This window comes from Pelobates fuscus, chromosome 5 (genome assembly GCF_036172605.1).
Source record: "Pelobates fuscus isolate aPelFus1 chromosome 5, aPelFus1.pri, whole genome shotgun sequence".
Taxonomy (NCBI): Eukaryota; Metazoa; Chordata; class Amphibia; order Anura; family Pelobatidae; genus Pelobates; species Pelobates fuscus.
The window spans coordinates 42,529,069-42,554,697 of NC_086321.1; the positions used below are offsets into that span (position 1 = coordinate 42,529,069).

The following is a 25,629-nucleotide window of genomic DNA, read 5'->3' on the forward strand; positions in this document are numbered from 1 at the left end:
ATATTTCCCCATCAACAAGATTACAGCTTAATGCTAAACCAATCACAAGCTGCTGAGCCCAGCTAAACGTTATAGGCAGCTGGAAATCAATACGGTTCTTACTTGACAAGGCTCGGACTAACTGGGTGACAAGTAAATTTGCAGAGTAGTTATCAAGTTCATTACAGCATCGCACAAACTGCGTTCTCATGTTCAGTTACCTATCAGTATTAAACCGGTCATACGGAGGATAGTTTGGGAACACAACTGAAACTGGCATGAGGAAAGGTATGCATGGGAAGGGCAATTAGGGCACTACACTCAAACTTAAAGATAAGCGTGCAGATCTTTTATTGAGAAGACAGGTTTCAGTGGATATTTGCCACTTAAAATTTAAACAGACTGGGAATTAAAGCAGATCTGCTATAAGTTACTAATCAGTTCAATATTAGCGCAATACCCACATTTTTTTATTAATAACGAGTTTCCGCTTATGGAAAGTAACATTTATAGATGCATAGTTCGCTTGGAGAAAAAAATGAGTGTACAGATTGCTTTAGAAAAGCTAAAACTAAGTCACATTGTTTAGTTCTCGATTAAGTATTTCATGTCTATTAGTCGTTATATTATTCCTGGTCTCACAATTCTGTTTCAGAGTAATTATTGCACAATAACATTTTCAAAGAGCAAGCGTGACACTGGGAAAATAAAAATTATAGAGCAGCCTGCTGTGGTAGAAAAATAACAAAACAAAAAAACACCACAAACACAAGACTATCTTTACATTATTATTATTATTATTTTTAAATTGAGTCTGAACACTTTCTTTCTTAACAGAAGAATGCATGAAATTCTTCCATAATATACAATACTGTTAAAAAAAAAAAAAAATGCTAAATACCAACAGAGAACCTACCTCAAGTAAAGGGAAGAGATCCTTGTCCTCATCCTTTAGCACATTCCATTTTTGAATGAGAGGAGGCATAAGCATCTGAATGTACTCCTGATCGAAAGGTAAACACATGCATTAATCATATGCAATTAACACATATTTGGAACCCAATCACTTAATGTATCGTTCATATTTTAATCAATGTGTCTGCAAGCCAAATTGCTACAAACTGCATATTTAAAAGGGACACTCTAGGCACTCAGACCACTTCTGCCCATTGCAGGGTGTATAAACTGCAATAATTACCTTGCAGGGTTAAGTCCTCCTCTAGTGGCTGTCTATCAGAAATCCACTAGAGGGACTGCAGTGTTCCTAGAACACAAAAAGTGTTTTAAACTAAGCTGGACGTCCTACTGCTATGCATGAGGACCTCCAGTGTCACCGGAGCGTGGGCGATTCAGGTAAGTCACTGAAGGGGTTTTAACCCCTTCAGCAACATGGGATGGGGGTGGGAGGGAAAGGGGCCTGCAGTGCCAGGAAAACATGTTTTCTTTTCACTGGAGAGTCCCTTTTCGATTTCTTACAGCCTACCATTACTGGCTCGGACCATGGCTTTATGCTTAGAACAAATTGGAAAATATGTTCTGTCAGACAGTCACACCCAGGAATTCTATAGAAATCTAAACTTCTCTATGTGCTGTGCCCTAATTTTAAGGTGAAGCTATTTTGGAGTCGTTTATTGGGGAAAATACCAGTTTTTGTCAAATCTCCAGATTCCTATTGGGCTGACCACCTCACCCTTTAAAAGTGACCACTGGAAAGCATAAATTGTGGAGTCTCTGAAAGCAGTTGAAACTAAGTATTTTAGGGTAGCATGTAAATTTACCTTACATTTAGTGTAGAACCCACAGGCATTGGGGTACTATGACGCAGTGGTGGGCTTTAAACAATATGGCCATATGGTGGAACTGAATCCCCATATTTGAATGCTAAGATAGGGGAGATTTTAAGTAGCCTTGAAAAATTTAAAACCATTTGTTTTAGTATGTGCACTGTTCCTTTAACTGTATTTTGTCAAATCTCCCCAAGCCAGTTGGACCAAAAACCGGACATAGCAATCGAAGACTCACAGCACCAGAACAACTATAATGAGCTGTAGTTATGGTGCTTAGTGTCAAATCTAGATGCTTTCTATGAAGTGTCTACATTTTATCACGTGTTCATTCAGTAAAGGTTATCAATAAACTTATATTAACATGGCTCACAATTTCTTTATGAAATGCTTGCGTTGCCTGTGTTGTGATTTCATTAAAATTCAAGCGCAGTCAAAAGATAAACTAATTAGAATTTATGCTACGCTGACAAAAGTAGCTCCGCCTACAGTTTTGTCATATACCCAAGCCATCACTTGAGTATATGACAAACAGGACTGTAGGAGAAAATGCGGTCTATGAAAGATCTGTCCTGAAGTCTCACGGAATCCTATATTGTCTATTCACGCAAGCGCAGGAGTAGAACACAGACATGAGCTCCTGGCACTGAAGAGGATAGTCAGGAAAACAACAGGGCAGGTTCAACCAAGTACAACTCGCCTTTCCCTACACCTCGTGAAGCAGTCCCCATCAGGGGTCACGCCAACTTATGCAAAGACCCCAGCATGTGACAGAGCCAATTTAATATTATTAATTCTCTAAAATGGTACAGAAATGCAGTCAACATAATTATTCATAAGACTGTTGAAGTCCGTATTACTCACTGGCTTGTTCAAATGGTGTCCTACAGAATCCGCTAAGGTCCCGATGGCATCATAAAGGATGAGCAAGTTTTTATGCTGGTATTTACTAAAAGCGAAGACCAGAGTGTCCAAAATGTAAGCCAAGTATGGAACAAGCTCTGTACAAGCTTCTTCTTCTAGTGTAGCAAAGGCACTATACGAAAAAGAGAAACCGTTATCAGCAAACTTTTTAAAAGTAAAAGTGATTAAAAATGAACCATGTGGTATCCGTGGCTTTCTTACATTACACAAAAATCTATCTCCAATATTTAATTTCTTCTAGACCCCACTGCACTATAAATTTTCAAAGGTAAAAAAAATAAAAAATAAATAAATAAAAAAAATTACTGATGGGTCTTAAAATTGGCATCCACATTTAGATTGCCTTGTAGAGTTTATTATGACAGAAATAAAATCGTGAGGACCCCCCCCCCCCCCCCTTTCTTTCTCTGGGCAATGCCCCATAGATTCTTCTATGGGGGTTCAGGTCAGGTGAGTTTGCTGGCCAATCAAGCACAGTAATCCTACGGTCATTGAACCAGGCTTTGGTGCTTTTGGCAGTGTGGGCAGGTGCCAAGTCCTGCCGGAAAATGAAGTCAGCATCCCCATAAAGCTAGTCTGCGGAAGGAAGCATGAAGTGCTCCAAAATCTCCTGGTAGACTGCTGTGTTGACCCTGGACTTAATGAAGCAAATGGACCAACACCAGCAGATAACATGGCTCCCCAAATCAACACAGACTGTGGAAACTTCACACTGGACTTCAAGTATCTTGCAGTGTGTGCCTCTCCATTAATCCTCCCGACTATTGCTCTCATCAGAAAAGAGGGCTTTGGACCACTGAGCAACAGACCAGGTCTGTTTTCTTTAGCCCAGGTAAGACGCTTCTGACGTTGTTTGTTGTTGATTAGCGGCTTGACAAGAGGAATACGACATCTCAAGCCTGTGTCCAGGATCGGTCTGTGTGTGGGGCTCTTGATGCAGACTCCAGCCTCAGTCCACTCCTTGTAAAAGTCCCAACACTTTTGAATGGCCTTTTCCTGACAATTCTCTCCCTGTTGCTTGTGCACCTTTTTCTTCCACACTTTTCCCTTCCACTTTCTATTAATGTGCTTTGATAAAGCACTTTGGAAACATCCAACTTCCTCCGCAATTACCTTTTGAGGCTTTCCCTCCTTAAGGAGTGTGTCAATGATGGTTTTCTGCACAACGGTCAGGTCAGCAGTCTTCCCCATGATTGTGATTCCTACTGAACCAGACTGAGAGACCATTTAAAGGCTCAGAAACACTTTGCATGTGTTATGGCTTACTTAGCGGATTAGAGTGGGACACTATGAGCCTAGAATATTGCACCTTTTCACAATATTCTAATTTATTCTATTCTATTCTAGATTGTGGATTTGGGGTTTTCATGCACTGTAAGCCATAATCATCGGCTTGAACTATCTTGCTTTGCATGTAATGCGTCTCCATATATTAGTTTCCCCTTTTACGTTGCATTACTGAAATAAATGAACTTTTGCACGAAATTCTAATTTTTCGAGTATCACCTGTACATCGCAGATTCCACTGGAGATTACAACCCTCTGGATATCTTTTGTTCATAGTTGGGTCGACTGTGGTCAGGTATTTACTTTTGACCCTCTCGTGTACACATTTTTTATTCCACTATTGCCAGACGTTTTACTGGTTTTAGGGATTCCTTTCCTCTAGATTCCAATCGGGAGTCTGGCTATGAGTTGCACCAATTAGCCAATTTTAGCCATTTAATTTTTATTTGCTGCTTGCTTGTTTTACCTCTTATTTGTGTGATACCAACAGTATTGCTGACATTGTACTGTAGCCATTTAACTCCTACTCTATATTCAGTGCTATTGCATTCATTATCACACGTTTGTGTGCATTTTATGTGTTTATTACAAGAATTGCCCTAATTTAATTTTTTTTTTTTTTATCTAACTAGAAGTTCTAATTAAAGGTTAAGTACATTCTATAATAAGTTGTATCTATATTCTATTATTTCTCTTTATTATATACCACAAATAAAGAAAATGTTTGGCACACCCATATATATTTTTTTTTTTTTTTTTTTTTTTTATCGGCAGAGGGGGAATGAGTTGGTGTTCAACTTCTGTAATGGAGGCAGCTGTAGAAGCAGGCAACTTTTCAGATAAAAACACTCGGAATAAAATAGAGACGCTTGGAACTTTGGCGGTTTAAGTGGACACAATGAATTAGCACAGCACAGATATGAAACAAGTATAGCAGTAATTAAATAGCAGGGTTTACCAGCAGTCTTCTTAATTGCTTTTAGTACCAAGACAGTGCTTCATTTCAAGGTACTGAAGTGTCAAAACTTATTGTTAATCCAACTTAAAATTTTACCCTAAATTAAAGCTTGCTTTATTTACATATTTAAACTGATTAGTGGTTAGTGGTCTGGTTTATTATATTGAAGTTTAACATGCAGTTTTCACTTTTTCTTTTCACACCAGTATTCTGCCTATACACCACAAATGCTGTGTACGCTCTTGTCCTTTCAGAATAATGCTTATCCTATAGCAGTCAATGCTTTTTGGGAACATTTGAAGAACAGGTAATCATGATGAATATTTTTTTTTTTAAATATGCAGAAGTTGCAAAAAGGCAAAAATGTAGACAGACCCACAAATTATTTTACATACCTGCAAGCCGCTTCTTGTACTCGCTTGTTGCTATCTAAGATACGTTTTAGCAGCTCTGTCATTAATGGCTTCAAAAAATTGTCTGGGGGTTGGCTAACTACCCAATGTGCATAGCGGCTAAGAGTCCAGCACGTGATAGAGCGCACAAGAGCCTTTTTATCAGACAGGCACTGAATAAGGTGGGGAATTAGCTCCGGGAGGTATGGAATCATACCCTGCATGCAACCTGGAAAACAAAATCAATATAATTCACATTATATGACGTGTAATTACTTTATATTGTTAACTTAAGGAAAGGAAAAAATAAAAGTACAAATATAATCACTTAGGAACAGTCTTTTTGATCTTTTAAATACATATATTGTGCAGACAGATTAATTGAACATTCCAGACATCAAATCCACTTCATCTCAAAAAAGTGGCAATATTGCCTTAAGCTAGTTTTAAACGGCTTTTGAACAATTTACAATGTACTTGGGCATCCATCATGCTGACTCTGCTCTGGAAGCATTTAGTGGAGTATCAGTGGGATGCAATTATAGGACAAGTGAAAGCAGACATCTCCCAATTACAATAAGACTTTTGCCAAGCTTTTGTGAAGGGCAAAATTAGCAGCCTGCCTAATAGTTTTTTTATTTAAAAAAATTAGAGCATTGATGGTCAAGTCTACAATGCATTTTGGGGTATAATAGCATCTGAAAAATTCAAACTACCATAAAGTTACCTTTAACGTACCCGAGTCACCTTTGAAGGGAAACTATAGTGCCAGGGGCATGGCTGTCACGGTGGATGGTTTCATTTTGAGTGAGCTCCTCCACTATTCTGTCATTCAGCGCAATATACAATCTTACTTAACCCAATTAGGGTCATATCTTTTATAAGCTTTAATTCTCGACACACCGGTTATGTTGTGCAGCGGTCATAGACCCATCAGGAGTGTATGTACTCCATCGTGGCTACAGCGGCCTGGTGCCTGCTGAACAGGAGAGAGGGCTGATCTGCTACGGAGGTGCCCAGACTTAGCAGATCTTAAACTACAGCCCCTTTGACCACTTACCTCGACAGCCATCCCAGATTGCTTATTAGGAGCCCACGGATCTAGCAGGAGAGCAGGCCCAAATATAGCAGCGGAGGGAGCAGTGCAGCTAACCTGGATACAAGATGGCACGGAAACCGGTGCCAATGCGCACCAAAGCTGGGCCTCATGAGACTGAAGGTAAAGAGGGTTCTGCAGTGTATCGCCATTCTCCATACGGGCTCAGAGGCCTGCAGCTCATCTACTCGGCACAGCATTGCACTGTGCCCTTGAAAGGCATATGCTGAATTCGGCTTTGGAACAGTGCTAGCAAGAGCTCCTAGTACTTCACCTTTCTCCCTGTGGGGAAGGTGTGGGGTTTAATAACTTCCATGTCACTTTAGGTGTACTCTTTCCTGTTTATTATTGTCTTACCGGTTACAGTTGGCCCTCATTGCTATAGTGTATTTTTATCGTCTCAATAATAGGGGAGGAGGCCTTCCAGGGAAGTTATCTTGTCGCATTCCATGCTTCTCTATCTTATCAACATAAAACAAAACTGCAGTAATTTTGACATTTTATGATAAATTTATAACTCTTCTGTATTTTATGCATGCTTCATTTATGTAGGTCTATCTATGCACTACCAAAAATAAAGAATGCCAAAAAAAGGGTAGCCTGTGTTTTTCAACTTGTAGTTTCAAAAGCAACCAACCTTCAGCAATTGCTCCAAGCACCAGGATTCCAGACTCCTTGACGACCCATTCTGGATGGAAAAGTAACTCTTTCAAAAGAGGCAAGATGTGTGGCAAAAGTTCATCTCTGAACACATTGGCTAGCACATCAAGAGCTGCAGCAGAACATTTTCCTGGAAGAGTAAAAACCATTGCATTTAGTGAAATCTAGATAAAGGCTTCCATATCTTAACGTGACGCACAATATTTGAGAGCGCACTCCAAAAAGACAGAAGGTGAGGTTTCAGTACTCACGTATATTCCAGTCAGATATTGTATCATCATCATCCAGATCATCATCATCATCCTCATCTTCCTCAATACCATCTTCTTCATGAGGCTGAGCTACTGTCCTTGATCTATGGAAGCGAGGCCGAATGTCCTGCTCACTGTCCGGTACAGCTTCATCCTCTTCAACATCACCCTGGAGAAAAGATCAGGACAAGCAGAGTTATCAGAATGGCAAACAGCAGAAAAGTATAAAATTGATGCAACTATAAAAATCACTCACCTTAAGTAAGATTATATCGATTTCGGAATACTTCATTCCATTTACTAAGACCGGTATCAATCTGAAATTGAACATAGAAACCGTTCACTAGGGAATGGCCAAGAGTTCATACAGTTCCAAAATCGTATTCTGAATGCATAACACCCCTCCTGCAGTCCGAGATTTAAAAAGGAATCATCCCAACATCCTGGATTTCCCCCGTCATTAGATGCTCTTGAGTTGTGCAAAACAAACTCCAGGCTTTCCTGCCCATACAGAGCACGTTAACTCTTCTTATGGACAATATTTGTGTCGGCACACAAGGCTGATGGCTGATACATGTCCTTTACAGTACGGTCCAGTCACAGCAAGTGATGTGCTACTTGTTACTGATACCACTATTACTTTATTACACACACACACACACATTCAGTTTAAGAGTAAGGCTTATCTTGAGAAGTTTACTGTACCAACTGAAACATTGGTCATGTTAAACATCATATTATATACATGATAGAAATTCATATTTTGGGGGGCACTTTGCTGCTAATGACCCGCTTGTCCCAAATGGCTTAAGAGAACACTATAGGGTCAGGAACACAAACATGTATTTCTGACCCTATAGTGCTAAACCCACCATTTAGGTGGCTTGCCTCATTGCGCCCCCCTCACCTCCCTAAACGCAATCAAAACGTACCTTACTTCTAGCGCCATGCGGGTCCGTCTTGTTTATTTTTAGGGAAAGCATGGGATTGGCTAAAAACGGTGAGGCGGGATGGGGGTGGGGCCAAATACCTTTTGGCCAGTCAGTACCTTCTCATAGAGATGCATTAAATCAATGCATCTCTATGAGGAAAATTCAGCATCCCCGTGGAGGAGTGGCCACTTGGAGGTGTCCCTAGAGGGCAATGTAAACACTGCCTTTTCACTGAGGCATTTCTATGCAGTGTTTTGCAGAAATGCCTAAAAGCAATGGTTATAGTCATTAAGCTGTAGTTGTTCTGGTGACCATAGTGGGCCCTTTAATACAGATAACAAAATGATTAAGGATGAGAATAAAATAAAAGTATATATAGTATAAGTAAAATGTTAGCTAAATAAAATTACTTTGGAAGATGTCTACACAGAACATCTTTGCAGATCGGCTGCTCAGCCAGTGTCAACCAAAATTCACACGCCTCCAAAGCAACATTTTCATCTTGGTCCTGCGTCCTCAGTAGCATGTACTATAATTGTAAATAAAATACCTTATATTAGAAAACCAAACAAAGGTTAAACAGATTATAATAGATAGATTATTGATTTTTTTTGATTGGGTAACTAAAATTATAGATCAGGGTGGTGCAGTAGACATTGCTTACTTAGATTTTCAGTAAGGCTTTTGACACTGTTGCACATAGAAGGCTTATCAATAAACTGCAATCTTTAAGTTTGGATTCCAATATTGTTGAATGGGTAAGGCAGTGCCTGAATGACAGGCAACAGAGGGTTGTAGTCAATGGAGTATATTCGAAGCTTGGGCTTGTCACCAGTGGGGTACCTAAGGGATCTGTACTTGGACCCATTCTCTTTAATATTTTTATTAGTGATATTGCAGAAGGTCTTGATGGTAAGGTATGTCTTTTTGCTGATGAAACCAAGATATGTAACAGGGTTGATGTTCCAGGAGGGATAGGCCAAATGGCTAATGATTTAGGTAAACTAGAAAAATGGTCAGAGTTGTGGCAACTGACAATGTGGATAAGTGCAAGATAATGCATCTTGGACGTAAAAACCCAAGGGCAGAGTACAGAATATGTGATAGAGTCCTAACCTCAACATCTGAGGAAAGGGATTTAGGGGTGATTATTTCTGATGACTGAAAGGTAGGCAGACAATGTAATAGAGCAGCAGGAAATGCTAGCAGAATGCTTGGTTGTATAGGGAGAGTTATTAGCAGTAGAAAGAGGGAAGTGCTCCTGCCATTATACAGAACACTGGTGAGACCTCACTTGGAATATTGTACGCAGTACTGGAGACCATATCTTCAGAAGGATATTGATACCTTAGAGATAGTTCAGAGAAGGGTTGCTAAACTGGTTCATGGATTGCAGGATAATACTTACCAGGAAAGGTTAAAGGATCTTAACATGTATAGCTTGGAGGAAAGACGAGACAGGGGGGATATGATAGAAACATTTAAATACATAAAGGGAATCAACACAGTAAAAGAGGAGACTATATTTAAAAGAAGAAAAACTACCACAACAAGAGGACAGTCTTAAATTAGAGGGACAAAAGGTTTAAAAATAATACCAGGAAGTATTGCTTTACTGAGAGGGTAGTGGATGCATGGAATAGCCTTCCAGCTGAAGTGGTAGAAGTCAACACATAAAGGAGTTTAAGCATGCGTGGGATAGGCATAAGGCTATCCTAACTATAAGATAAGGCCAGGGACTAATGAAAGTATTTAGAAAATTGGGCAGACTAGATGGGCTGAATGGTTCTTATCTGCCGTCACATTCTATGTTTCTATAGACACGTAAACAATTTTCTTTTGTTTGTGGTAAGGAGACTCAAACCATAGGCCATAAGCAGACTACCAATGAAAAATAAATACTTGTCATACATTTCCCATCTAGCACAGCTAAAAGTAATAGTGCTAAAATTAAGCTCCACATTTTTATTCAATCATCGCCAGCAGGTTAGTAGAATAATGCAGAAGTGTCAATTACACATTACCAATACAAATTGAGTCCTCACTCAGCTCCCCATAGAGCCCCAGTTTTTGTCAAATCAACAACTATTAAACTGGGAAAGAAACACAATTGTGGTTATTTTGCTTAGAGTGCACCTTTAACTTTAAAACCTCTATGGCTTATAATGTATGTGGAACTGTAAACACAATATTTCCTGACATATCAAAAGAGGTAAAGATATTATAATTCTGTTTTTAGAGCCTTAAGCATAAAATACATTGTTACCTCTACAATATTGTGCATGTGAGGAAGCAATCGATCCATTCGAACTTCTAGCAGCATTACCAGTGCCCGGCAAACATTTTTGCGCACCTCGGGTTCTTCATCAGTGGCCAAAGCAAAGAGATTCTGACAGATAAAAAATAATAAACCACTGGTGTTAGCCTGCTGCATCTTTCACAGGACAGACACTGTGTGTTAAAGGGAAACTCTACTCACCGAAAATACAGCTTATTTTCCTCCCAAACTAAATTCTACCCATCCCCTGCACCTCTGTAACCCCCCTTGCAAGACATATAAACTTCAATAAATATTATAATTCTTACCTTATTTCCAGCGCCGCGTCACACATCCATCCTCCGTCGTCTACACCCCCTTCCGCGTCATCCGATCAGCTGACCCACTCTCCTTCCCTCCGCCAATGAGCTCATACTCATTGGGAATCATTGGGAAGCAAGAGCGCATGCGCATCTAACGCAGCGCCCCGCCCCTCGCACGCTTCACGCAGAGATTCATTGAATCCCCTTGTGAAGCTGCATTAGACCCACGTGATGTGCGACGTCCTCATACAGTGCGTGGGGGCGTCGCACGTCGTAACTCACCTTTCCTCTCCTATGGATGCGGAAGCACCATCTAGCGGCTAGGTAAGAGAAGGCAGCTGGAGGTGGGATTTTCAATTTAATCAAAACACTGCGGTTTAGCAAAAACCACAGTGTTTTGACAAACTTGGTTAACCCCTTAAGGACAGAGCTTCAGAAGCTTGACTTACGCTTAATGACACAAGCAATTTTTGCATTTTCTTGCTGTTTGCGTTCAACTGCAATTTGCATCTCTCTCATTTATTGCACCGACACATATTATATACTGTTTTTTAAAGGACAGAAAGGGCTTTAATTTGATATAACATATATATATATAAATGCTTACTTATTATAAAAAAAATACAGAAAAATGCAAAAAAAATGAAAAATATTGTTTTTTTTTACAGTTTTTGCAATCATAATGTGTGCATAATTAGTGCAGGTTAAGGAAAGTAATTAAAAATAAATTCATTTATTTGTTCTGATTTACAGAATATATAATGTGTCTGGGATTTTAAGTTTTTTTTGGTAGTTACAGGTCACAAAGCACAAGGAGTAAAATAAAATTTTAATGTGGAGCGATTTTAGAATTTGGTATGTTTGTCTTGTAAGCCTAATAGCCATAAAATAAAACAAAATTGCCACACAAAAGTATATATTTATATAAAGTAGACATCACAGGCTATTTACCTAAGGTTGTTTTGACACTTTCTACGTAGCCATTTTACCGCCAACCTCTGCTAAATATTGGAGTAAAATTGTGTTTTTGGGGGGTTTTCGCACACAAACGTATAACAAAGAACTTCTCATGTGTATTTTGTAAAGTTGGTGTGTGCTATTCCTGTACAAAGTTTTATTATGTGTTCAGTTACTTCTGCTGAGTACAACGGTACCCCCATTGTATGTCTTTGGCACTATTTTGTGAAGCTACAGTGCCATATAGGAGACCTGTCCTTTTCAGTATTCACAGTAGAATTTTGAGAGACGGATTTAATGAGCCTATGCTTCCATTTGGGGTATTATAACAGTTTGACTGTTCAAAAACCCCAACAAAGGCCTACCATTTGTAAAAGTAGACACTCCAGGGTATCTCATAAGGTGCATATTGTGCCTTAACATGCCCCCATTTTTTTACCATTACATGCCAAAGTATGTGGTAAAAAATAATTTTGTGCATTTTTTACATACGGATTGCATTTTTGCTGGGCATTTTGTATATTTCATATGTGCCACTAAGTTCAAACCCCCCAAATTATGCTCAGCTAAGTCTTCTGAGTAAAAGGACACCCCCATTGTATGTCTATGGCACTATTTCGTGAAGCTACAGTGCCATACAGGAGACCTGTCCTTTTCAGTATTCACAGTAGAATTTTGAGAGACGGATTTAATGAGCCTATGCTTCCATTTGGGGTATTATAACAGTTTGACTGTTCAAAAACCCCCACAAAGGCCTACCATTTGTAAAAGTAGACACTCCAGGGTATCTCATAAGGTGCATATTGTGCCTTAACATGCCCCCATTTTTTTACCATTACATGCCAAAGTATGTGGTAAAAAATAATTTTGTGCATTTTTTACATACGGATTGCATTTTTGCTGGGCATTTTGTATATTTCATATGTGCCACTAAGTTCAAACCCCCCAAATTATGCTCAGCTAAGTCTTCTGAGTAAAAAGACATCCCCAATGAATGTCTTTGGCACTATTTTGTGAAGCTACAGTGGCATATTGGAGACCAAGCCATATCAGTTTTTACAGAACTTTGAATTTTGACGCTGGGCCTATGTGCAATTTCCAAGCATCTTCGTAAGTTTTAAATTCAAACTACCCCACAAAGGCCTACCATTTCTTAAAGTAGACACCCCAGGGTATTTCAAAAGGCATATTTTGAACCTTAGCGTGGGATAATTTTTCCGCTAGCTTGTACCAGGTGTAGTGGTAATAAGCGTTTTTTCTGCCTTTTTGACACACAAAGTGAGTTTGTACAGTATATTTTGCAAACCTTATGTGTACCACCACTCTATAATACTTTATATGTTGCTCAGCTATGTCGGCTGAGTACAAAAATACCCCCGTATGTACCTTTGCCAGGTATATGTGGACATCGGAGGGGCACATTTGGGACACAGCCATTCCATTTTTTTTCAAACTTTAAATTTTTACGCTGTGCCCATGTCCCATTTTAGAGTATTTTACCAGGCTATATAATCCAAATACCCCATAAAGCCATACCATTTCTTAAAGAAGACATCCCAGGGTATTTCAAAAGGCATATTTTGAAAATTAGTGTGGGATCATTTTTCCGCTAGCTTGTACCAGGTGTAGTGGTAATAAGCGTTTTTTCTGCCTTTTTGACACACAAAGTGAGTTTGCACAGTATATTTTGCAAACCTTATGTGTACCACCACTCTATAATACTTTATATGTTGCTTAGCTATGTCGGCTGAGTACAAAAATACCCCCGTATGTACCTTTGCCAGGTATATGTGGACATCGGAGGGGCACATTTGGGACACAGCCATTCCATTTTTTTTCAAACTTTAAATTTTTACGCTGTGCCCATGTCCCATTTTAGAGTATTTTACCAGGCTATATAATCCAAATACCCCATAAAGCCATACCATTTCTTAAAGAAGACATCCCAGGGTATTTCAAAAGACATATTTTGAACCTTAGCGTGGGATCATTTTTCCGCTAGCTTGTACCAGGTGTAGTGGTAATGAGCGTTATTAAATTAATTTTGTAACTTTTTAAAACTTTTTTTACTTTTTAAAACTATTTTTTAAACTTTTGTTTTGCTTATTCATTTTTTAAAGTTTCCTAAACTTTCGTAAAACTTTTTTTTTTTACAGATTTAACATTTTTTCTAAGCTTTTTCTTTTACCGTTAACCCCTAACTAGCAGTAAGCAGCACTAACAGTAAATTCCCCATTTTCCCATAACTCCCACCCACCCCAGCTAGCAAAATATTTAATTATACAATATTTAAATTAGTTAATTAAATTAATTTAACCCCTGAGGGTTAAAAAATAAATAAAAGTTAATCGTCAGGGGTTAAAAAAAAATTAGATCACAGTATAATACTGTGATCTGTATTTTGATCACTGTAGGCAGTGATAGACTGGCAGGTAAGGGGTTAATTTTTATTTGGACTGGGTAAAGGGTTTATTTTTTTTTTATTTTTTACTTAAACGTTATTAAAACTTTTTTTTTTACTTAATTTTTTAACTTTTTAAAGCTTATTTTAAAACTTTTTTTAACGTTAACCCCTAGTTAGCCTAACACTAAATCCCCCAATTCCCCACTAACTTCCACCCTCCCCAGCTAGCTAAATTTATAATTTTAAAATATTTAAATTAATTAATAAAATAAATTTAACCCCTGAGGGTTAAAAAAAAAAAGAATTAACCCTCAGGGGTTAAAAAAAAAATCAGATCATATTAAAATGTAATCCCTGCCAATTGATCACTGTAGTCAGTGATCAATTGGCAGGGAAGGGGTTAATTTTTTATTAATATGGGTAAAGGGGGGTGGGATTTTAATTTAACTTTTTTTTTTAACACCAGGGGGCAGGATCATCACTGATCCGGCTCCCTGCACTTCACAGTGAACCCGGAAGTGCAGGGAGGCGGAGGTGAGTATACAGAGCACATGTGCCCGCTCTGACATGCTGTCAGAGCGGGCACATGAGCTGGGACAGCCCGATCCGGTGCTCCCGGTCTGCCTCTAATGCAGAGGCAGACCGGAGCACCATTAACCCCACGATCGCCGCGATTGCGGCGATCTGGGGTTAATTTTACCGCGTGACGGACGAGGTCCGTCACCCGTCGTTAAGGGCATCCCCAGGATGACGGACCTCGTCCGTCACCCGTCGTGAAGGGGTTAAGGGTAGAGGGCCAAGGCACCCAGACCACTCAAATGAGATGAAGTGGTCCGGGTGCCTAGAGTGTCCCTTTAACACTTGCTTTGACATTTGTTAGCTTGTTTAAGATTGTGTTAAATTGCTAAATTTAAATAGCCAAGCTGTAACAATAGTAGAGTGGGAGAATTTAAAAAATCAGCTATTTTAGACTAAGCTTTGCAATCCTTTGTTCAATTCGGTGTTCAGTGCATACACTCAAAAACACAAACAAGTATACTGGTACAAATATTCTGCATACCTCTATAAAAGAATCTATATGCAACATAAGTGCTTGTGTTCTTCCAATGATGAACTGATTGACACAAGCAACAGCATGTGACCTATAGCGGGAAAGAAAGAAATATATCAAACCAAAGTAAAATTATGCAATGGTTAGCATTCTGCATTTCAGTTGTATACTTTTTCCAAGACAGAAAGGATTTTTTTCTAACTTCTGTTATGTGGATATTAAAGACTGACAAACATTGTGAATGGGCAGGCATTCAACTACACTGAATGCAGCAATTATGATTAGATGCATTAATTATCCCCTTAGTGTTACCAATCATACAAAAAGAAAATGATGGATAGAAAGGGAAGGTAAACATTTCTTTTAAAAGGAACACTATAGTGTAAGGAATACAAAGTTTTATTCCTAATGCTATAGTGTCCTTAACACCACAAGTGTTAACATGGTAGTTTACTTAACTCTTCCCCCACACCACACTACTCTCTCAGAGATGGCATTCAGTCTTCGCGTGGCCGCGCTCGCATTAGTACTTCCCCCATAGGAAAGCATGTATAATTCTTTCCTATGGGGTTTTACATGACACTAGATGTCCTCATGCATACCTTGAGGACGTCCAGCTTCAGTAAGGTGACAGTCGCCTAACCACCTGGAGTGGTTACAGCAGTTTATTAAAAACTGCAATAATTACCTTTGCAGGATTAAGGAACCAATATATAAAGATCTTTTTTATAGATCCGCGTGTCTGAATCTATATAGGTTTTTCCTGACCTCTTGAATTTAAAATACATAATACATAAAATACAGAAGGAAAAATAGAGATTACTTTTCCTTACGTAGAGCAGTTCTGTTGACAAAATATGGACAGAGCTTAACCCCTTAAGGACCAAACTTCTGGAATAAAAGGGAATCATGACATGTCACACATGTCATGTGTCCTTAACCTCCCTGGCGGTATTCCCGAGCGTGACTCGGGGTTAATTTTCACTGCCAGAAGTGGTAACCCCGAGTCACGCTCGGGGTAGATAAGATTTACTTACCTCCGCCGCGATCCGCTTCGGGAGGACTGCCTCACAGCCCAGGCAGCCCTCCCACGGCAAATCAGGCCCCCGGGGGCCATGTGATCGCTCTCAAAGAGCGATCACATGGCCCTCTATAGCTGGCTGTGGATCTGCCAGCAGGGGGACTGTTTGAAATATCAGACAGTCCCCCTGCTGGTGGGAAGTATAAAAAAAATAAAAAAGACAAGTGTAAAAATAAATTAAATATATTTTTATATATATATATATAATATGTATATATATTATATATATAATAGATGTACATATATATTATATATAAATACGTATAATTAAAATAATAAATAAATACAATAATAAAATAAATAAATAAATAAAATATTGAAACAAAATTTAATATAAATTATATATGCATATGTAATTTCATTCTAACTGTATTTTGTTATTAATATATATATCGGTAACAAAATACACTTAGAATGACATTCTATATATATCTATATATATATAAAATACAAATAAGCGCAAATATATATATATATAGATAAATACATATAATTACATAAAAGATTACATTAGTATACACGTAGAATTTAAATACCTATAAATGCATATATATTAAAATTCTACATGTATATTTAAATAATCTTTTAACGTAATTATGTGATTTGATTAATTAAAATTTGATTGACATGCCTGACATGGGGGCGGAACTGGGCGGGTAATTCAAATGCAAAAAAATGGTACCGCTTTTGGTACAAAATTCCTGACATAATCATACCGCCAGGGAGGTTAAGGGGTAAAAGCAAGGTTCTGTTTCAGTTGCTAAATTGACCCACAATCCAAAAACATAAATAAAAATGAATCCCACAGAAGGGCAAACTGCAGGCATGGGCAGATGAGAACAAAATGGCTGCTCCCAGAATATGACTGGGCCACTTTAAGCTAGCCTTCATTTAAACAGGCATTTCTGTAATTTTTTTTAAAAAAAAAACATTTTCTAACATACACATTTCTGCACTGCCCTGACAGCTAAAGTGTCATAGAATGTACCTTATTTTAGGACTACTATGCTTAAAAAACTGCAGAAACTTTGGAATCATGATATTAAGAGGTCTTTCCAAAACATCGCTGTCTAAAATCTCAGCAGAATCTTCACATATTTTCTGAAGGGCTCCAAAGGCACCCTAAAATAAAAACAGAAAAAAATAAGCATAAATGTTACATTACCTAAGCAATTTATGTGCAGAAGTTAATGTGCCTGTTTATTGGGGTTAGCAGTACATATAACAGTCACATGTAGCAGCTTATCATTTTGGCTAAAAGTACACCACTTTCTTGTATATATCGTCACTTCAGTTTAATGTTGCTCTGTCAGATTAACATTTCTCTACATAAGTCACTTTAAAATAGATTCCCATAAAGATTTATCATCATTTGCCAACAAAGGTGAGTTAATATGGCCATAATTACCACGTGTCTAGCAATCTAACATTTCTGACAGTAGGAGGTAGTCAGCTTGCTAGCATTTTTTAAAATTCAGTGACAGGTACTGATTACATACAAAAGCACTGCAAACATTTAATGAAAATTAAATGGTACAAAAACAATATCCTCCTTCCCCCCCTTCGCCAATGAATGTCACGGACGTGACTTCTAGTTTCTACAGAAGGACATGATTGTACTACCAGGGAGCCTGAGAGCCCAGTGGGGAACCAGGTAATATGAACCATTTTTAAAAGGTTTACCCCATTATCAGGAGACCGGACCAGGTACAGTGGGCTGTAGTGCTTATGATGCTTTAAGTAAATTGTTTTCGCATCATAAGCATGAACTGCATATGACAGGTCTGATTAATAAGGAGCTGCAAAACTTGGCACATTAGTATCTCGCTCCCTCCATGTGACCTGGAAATTAGAGGGTTTTCATTTAGACAAAGGGAAAAATTATAGGTCAACAGAAAGGCATATTCTCCTAGAACTTGTAAGTTTATCTGTAGAAATTTTGGAAAGTGAGAACCCATAAACCTCATCAGTTTCTCAAAAGATGGGCTGTTTTGAGGGAAACCTTTCTATTTTGTGAATACTGCTCTCAATTGACACTCAGTCAGCAGCCCCCCAAGGAACGGATACGTTGTCAGTCAGCAGCCCCCCAAGGAACAGATACGTTGTCAGTCAGCAGCCCCCCAAGGAACAGATACGTTGTCAGTCAGCAGCCCCCCAAGGAACAGATACGTTGTCAGTCAGCAGCCCCCCAAGGAACAGATACGTTGTCAGTCAGCAGCCCCCCAAGGAACAGATACGTTGTCAGTCAGCAGCCCCCCAAGGAACAGATACGTTGTCAGTCAGCAGCCCCCCAAGGAACAGATACGTTGTCAGTCAGCAGCCCCCCAAGGAACAGATACGTTGTCAGTCAGCAGCCCCCCAAGGAACAGATACGTTGTCAGTCAGCAGCCCCCCAAGGAACAGATACGTTGTCAGTCAGCAGCCCCCCAAGGAACGGATACGTTCTCAGTCAGCAGCCTCTTAATGAACAGATCTCTCATGATTGTTTCAGACACACCTCCACGGGCCAGATGTTGGTGGTATGACCATGGAGAAGATGCCTCTCTAATCCCAAACTCTCCTCCAGCCTTCCAATGTCTCTCCCCCTCTCCTCCCCTCCCCCCTTTTTTCTTCCTCTCTTCTGTCACTTTACAGCAGTCCTTGGATTTTCAATTATATATCTGCTATATACCTGCTTATAGAGGAGTAACATTAGAATTGCTGCTGCCAATTTACCAACTTCTTTGTTATTCTCCTCTCAGTTGATTGACACCTTACATTTAATCTAATGATCTTTCATTTGATTTGAAAGGTTAATTAATGATCTTTCATTTGATTTGAAAGGTTCACAATATTTTTTTATTTTATTTAAACTATTTCATGATTTTTGAGTGTTATGTACTTCAATGTAAACTGTTCATTAAAAAGGTGAATAAAATATATATACACAATAATATTGATGTCGGTCTTTGTAATAGTGAATTTGCAAATTTCTCAGGGAAAATAAAACAGGGAAAACTGGTTTACCAAATTGCCAAAAAGCCAATTATTTAGTGGCGGTGTAAGCATATATTGTATATCCAAATTGAGACTATTTTGTAGCCAAAGACACCCATATAAAGTCTCATTAGTAGAAGTTTTTCAGTGTAGTCTGAGAAAGCATAGATATGGGGGATTTTTTTTATACAGATAATTACTGCTTTTTCAAAGGCTAGAATTTGAAAATGCAGAGGTTTATGGTATAGAATTCAGTACTCAGAAGCACTGAATCACTCTTTAGGTTGATCAAGAGTGGCTGTGACTGCAATCATTAGCCCCAAAATGGAGCCTCTCTGAATGCCTCTTAAACTAGTACTTTAATGCACTGCGCCGGCGGGAAGCAGAAACTGCCAAAAGCAGCGTCACTTTCAGTACAGTGAATGAGAATTTCTAATAATCAAACTAAATTCAGCCTTCTGGCCTTTGGATCAATTCCCCTAATACTCAGTCTACAATCAGTATGTCAAAGAACTCTGGTCCAGCAAAACCTGAAAAGACAGCGTTTGAAAACCATTAAGGAAAAATTGTGTAGAAAATAAATTGAATTGATTCCAGAAAGAAGCCCCGGTTTTCTAGGTAAACAAGGGAATGTTTGGGCATTAAATTAATTCATGCCCAGCAGAATTACCTCACATGTGTTGTAATCCTCAGAATCCAACAAACTGCACAACTTTGGTAAAAGCTCTGGCCAATTCTGCAACTCTCCTTTAGAGGCAATTGTAGTAATCAAAATGCCTAAAAGTAAAACAAGATAGAGTTAAAATCTCGGGCTGAGTAATTGTTTAAGGTGTAATGCATAAGTTTTCATTCTACAGGATTTCAAGGGTAAAATACATCTTGATCTTGGATGAGCCTGATCCAGCGAGGATACTTTAATGGCTAGATGAATGGAAGAGTTCACTTCTTGCATCTGGTTTTAATATGTTTGCAGACCATTGCAGTGATTGCTGGATCACTGTGACAATGGTCGGCCGAAAACACTTTTTTCAGGATATCACAGTGGGAAGGCTACAATGGAAGCTCACTACTGCATTGTGTAGATTTTATTTTGCATGTAGAACTATTTTGAAATGGTCTCACAAAAACAATCATATTAGCCGTTTTGGATCACGTTCTATGACATTAACTTGATGGGTCTCCTATTATTCAGCTGCAAGATGTTAAAGGAATGTTCCAAGAATCATAGCTACTATAGTCCACTCCCCCCCCCCTTTACCTGGAGTCCACGATGACACACTGTATGCACCTGCTAGAAGCTTTCCTGAGCTAAGCCCTGCTAGATGGATGAGAGCATCAGCAGATAACTCCAATGAGCTAAAGAGGCAGGCACCTTACTGACCCAAAGTATTAAGTCAAACAATTTTGACTAATTATTTGAGGGGCACACCCACGGCTTTTCAAGCACCATCACCTCTATATCGCTTTTTATTTTGTTTTTTAACATGCTGCTGTTGCAGAAATTATACTCTGATTCTAAGATATTAATTTTTTCAAAGGTGCTAGCAGATTCAGCCTGCCTTTCCAGCTTGCAAGCCTTCCTATGTAAACAAAGAATGTTGAAAGCATAAAGCATCTACTTTAGCAATATATGCCCAATCACAACACAGCCTACATATAATATAAAGTACGTTTCAGACAACAAAAACATGAATGCAAAGAAGCACAAACCAAGACTGCCCAGGAGAAAACAAGGGTAGCACCACTGCACAGTTCTATTACAATATTAACAGTTCACTTTAGCAAGTCCCTAGCTCAAGAACAGCAGTTAATGTCAGATTGTCACAAGAGTCAAAAGTTTGAGCAGCAAAAGTTGCTTATCCAAATCTTCATTACCTATGGCAGAAGAGCTGGCTGCTTGCATAGCGTCAGGAGAGTGAGGGAGGAAGAAAAAAAACAAACATTTGCCATAAACAAATATAACATACAGTAGAGAAAATCGCAAAATCACTTACCTACAGTTGCACGGATTAATGGGGAAGAATCTCCGATGTTATTTAAGCACTCACTTTTGATAAAATCCGTTACCCCATTTGGAAAGTTCTGAAAATGTGCCTTTACATTATTTTTCAATATTAATCCACTCAAAGATCGCGTAGGTTCATCTGAAAGAGAATTATGAATTAAAATCCAATGCCTATAGTTTTACCAAGTCAAGTTTAAACAAACATTTCATAAGCTGCCTACTGATTATATCCAGAGAATCCATGTAAGCCCTGTTTTGTAGTGACTAATTTCACCTACGTATCGAAATAGGACATTAAACTTACAGTAAAAATATTTTACTTAAGTGAATCTATAATTACACAGGTGGTGCCAAATGATACATTTAACTGCAAATTTAAAATTAGGCAAATACTTACCGTTTCTCCATTAGTGACATGATATTGGAACAGCATCCTATCTCTGCCATGGCTAGCGCTGCTAGCGAACACTTCTCCAAGCAGAGTCAGCCTTGCCAGGAGATCTGTCACGCTAGTAGATGCTTTTGGCTTTCTGGCATTACTTTATCATAAACATAGGTGTAAGTATTAGCTGAACCTGGATACATTTTTTTTAGTATAGCTCATTGAAAAAGTAATAAAGCTTTCTGGTATGATTTTAATAACTTAAAGTTTGGGAAGGTTTAAGATATGCTCTATACGTGGCAGAAAGTAAAGCTTTGCGCTAGTGAATAAGGTAGTGATTGGTTCACATTAATACAGGCACACCCACACTTCCCTCTTGGTACAGGTATTCCAAGAGTGCGCCCCTTTTACAATCCAACAATGAAACAAAATATATAATCTCCACTTTGTTGCAAATGTAATATGCAAAGGCTTCAAGGAGCATCTTCTAAAAGGTCATTTTTGCTGAAACATTTATTAAGTGTTAGACAAGGTGCACAGGTCCAAAGCAAACATTCTGCTTGAAAATGAAATGTCTTAAGGTTCACTTTGCATGTAATGCTCATTAAAATAACTTAAAGGATATGAAGTGGTGATGGTATCTGGCATCTCTATATGCAGAATTAACTTTTGTTTCCAGAGGTTTGACTCCTCTTACTCTCCCCCCCCTTTTTTTTTTTTTATTTATAAATGTCACTGTGGCTATAAACAACCCCCCAGAGCTATTTAGACAGACTACACACTATGAAATGATGGCAGCCATCAGGTCAGAATGTATTTTCTATTCATTCTATGTGATCAGTTCTCAAGGACCAGAATGATATGCTGCTTTCTAAGTGTACCAGCTCAAAGACGGTCACATTAATAAATACAATAAAAATTAATTAAATACAGACACATTTTGTGTATTTGATAGACTCTGAAATTCATATATTGACTGTGGAGGAATCTCATTGATATTACAATTTTACTGAAGTAAAAAAAATAAAACCTTGAAAAAATATGGAACCTCAACCACCAGGTTTCCTCCATTCCCCCAGCTCTCGCTAGTAACAGCTGTGGGAATCAGGTATATGGAGGCTGCCGCAGTCTCACAGGATACTCTAAAGATGGTCGTGCGTGATTATAACAACACCGGCATGGCTTCTGGAGGACAAACCACCAAGAGCTAAAGACTATGTTGGCACCTGCAGACAACAGCTTGAGCTACAGGAACAAGATATATATATATATATATATATATATATATATATATAGATATATATATATATATATATATATATATATATATATATATATATATATATATATATACATACAGATTAAAAAAAAAAAAAATGTAAGAAAATTGTAATGTGCCGACCCCTCTGAAGTGACAGCTCTTGTTTAAAGTGGCTTGATCTATTTATAGAGCTATATAAATTGACATACTGGTAAATAAACCCAAACAATTTAAAACCAATGAAGCAAAATTGGATCTACTTTTCTCCATGGAAGTGATCTGGTTTTGATGATTATTTGTAACAGACTACTTAAAGGGACACTTTTTCTTCTCGTTTTAAGGCAATGTAAAATATTGCTGTTTCCAAGAACACACCTCCAGCAGCTGTCACACAAATAGACACTAGAGGATCTTAGTCATGAAATTAAGAGGAAAACAAAAAAGCATGTGATTTCTGTATGAGAAACATTGTATTGGACAAAGGGAATATTTATTGATTACTTTGTGTGAGATGGAACAGCTGTTCCAATGAGAATCTCACAGCACTGGAATAAAGGGGGACAGGGTCAAGCTAAACAGGAAAATAGATTTGTTTTAAGTTAGAGTGTTCATTATGCTACAAGTGTTAGGTGTTGAATTCCCACAGTGTGATTTAAGTTTTGTTTTATACACCGAAAGTGGCAGCTGCCTTCTATACTTATGCAAGCTGTGAATGTAAAGGGGTGTGACAAAGTTCTTTTATACAATAAGAGTACCAAAGCTCCCTATAGAGGCCCCACTTTTTCAGCTGATTTGTCTCTAGATGTTGTTATTCAAAACATGCATCACTCTTTAAAAAAAATATTGAAGGAGTAGGACATGTTGCATGGCGTAAACAATGAGTTCTGTCAAGCAGATCAGAAGGATTGTTCAGTTGAAATTTAGAAGCACTACAACTATATGCAATTTCAGGTAGTCTTGAAATGCAAGAAAATATATTTGTAACCCCTTGTGGGAGAAAAAAAAAATCATGTTTATTACGAGCAAGGAAGGCTAGTGTTTTCTTTTATAATTTTGCTAGAAGGGTTAATCCCAAACACTATGATCACTTAAGTGTTTTGGAGTAGCCATGTTGCAAGGACCCTTTATGTGTAACATTGCACATACAGAGATATTTTAGCCTAGCTGCCGGAGGTGTAACTCCATCTACAGATGAGTCAATAACCAGCCCGAAAAAGAGAATTCCAACTTGGCGAATGTTAATTCTGTGCAGATTTCCATCCGTTTGCACTCTGCTGATGCTCTCAGTCAAAAAATGGATGACTGGAACTGCATCCAGCTTCTGCAGACACCATATGTCGTTCAGCCATCTTTGATGGAAGCCCAGTACATGGTGGGATCCAGACATTCTGAAAACTGTTGTTTGCCCAGTTAACAGTGAAAGGGTATTTCTAGTATCGGAACCACTACAGCAGGCTTGGAGTAAAACCTGCATTTCACCAGATATACCCAGCTTCTTACAAATGCAAGACTATATACGCATCACTTCTGTGATTTGCATTTCACTGACAATAATGAGAAACTCTGTAGGTACATAACAAATGCATTTAGTAATTTGATTAAATGCAGCACACCAAACTGTAATCTAAAATTATCTTCCAAATGGATTGGAAATGCAGTTGTAAAGTTATTGCTTTTGTTATGCAATGGTATACATATTTTACATTAAAATTTTAAATAAAAACAAAAAGAGGAACTCAATTTGTTTTATTTTACAAACCCATGGTATATATTTAAGGAGCACTCCGATTTCAATAACCACTACAGCAGGATGTAGTGATTATGGTGTCATCCCATGGTAAACTATCAAACCAGTTTACTATGGTGTGACAATTTAACCAAATCCTGCTGGTCATTCACAGCTGCCACCAATGCTTTTGTGACTTTTAGGGGAAGCGGTGTAGCACAGAGCGCAACCAAAAAGGAAAAAAAGCTTATTGGCTGAGAGTGTCAGCCAATGACCATGGTCCTTCTGTCAGTCAGGCTCAGCAGTGACATCAGTGACTTAAACAATTTGAATACTTGCCGTGGGGCAGCACCATAAACACTACAGCAGGTTGTAGTAATTATGGTGCTTGAAGTATTCATGTATACCTACCCAGAAGAGGTGTGGTTATCGATTTTCAATTCACCATGTGAGAGTTTAGAAGAGGCGTTAATATGAGGGTGAGTTATAAGAACTTTTCCTGTGGCACAGCTTTAAACAAAGGGATTGTACCTGCTCTACTGTAGAGGTCAACTAATTTTTTACATTGAGAAAGATTGGTGTTATTCACCTATGTGCGCTGGAGTTCTCAATACAAAGTTGCATATTTATGTCAAAAATCAAGATGAAGATGGTTGATAAGACAATTGGATTTTTAAACTGATTTTATCCAACATATTGCAAATTGTCAAAAAGCAAAACATTGGTTAGTGGATAAATCTCACGTGTGTATTACTCCCCTCACCCACCCTGCAAATAAATAAAATGCATAAACTCACAAAAACCTATCATGAATAACCCTTGCCAGACCCAACACAAACAAAAAGAGAATGCCAGAAACTCAGCAGTTCACAAACAGTACAATAAACAGTGCTGACACTATTTGTGTCACTAAGTTCACACTCTGGGCACATGTAGTTAAATG

The 25,629-nt window shown here is 38.3% G+C and overlaps 1 protein-coding gene across 2 annotated transcripts in view; it reads right to left on the reverse strand.

Annotated features, from left to right (window-relative positions):
* TNPO1 (transportin 1) overlaps nt 1-25,629 on the reverse strand; it is a 61,858-nt gene that overhangs the window by 21,013 nt on the left and 15,216 nt on the right. For both annotated transcript variants that reach the window (XM_063453752.1, XM_063453753.1), the window contains exons 3-14: nt 21,307-21,456; nt 19,983-20,089; nt 17,325-17,458; nt 15,265-15,346; nt 10,530-10,652; nt 8,674-8,792; nt 7,588-7,648; nt 7,332-7,500; nt 7,058-7,210; nt 5,328-5,553; nt 2,628-2,799; nt 896-982 (exon numbers count right to left, since the gene is read on the reverse strand). In XM_063453752.1, coding sequence (XP_063309822.1) covers nt 896-982; nt 2,628-2,799; nt 5,328-5,553; nt 7,058-7,210; nt 7,332-7,500; nt 7,588-7,648; nt 8,674-8,792; nt 10,530-10,652; nt 15,265-15,346; nt 17,325-17,458; nt 19,983-20,089; nt 21,307-21,456 — 1,583 coding nt within the window. The remainder of the gene's footprint in view (nt 1-895; nt 983-2,627; nt 2,800-5,327; nt 5,554-7,057; nt 7,211-7,331; nt 7,501-7,587; nt 7,649-8,673; nt 8,793-10,529; nt 10,653-15,264; nt 15,347-17,324; nt 17,459-19,982; nt 20,090-21,306; nt 21,457-25,629) is intronic.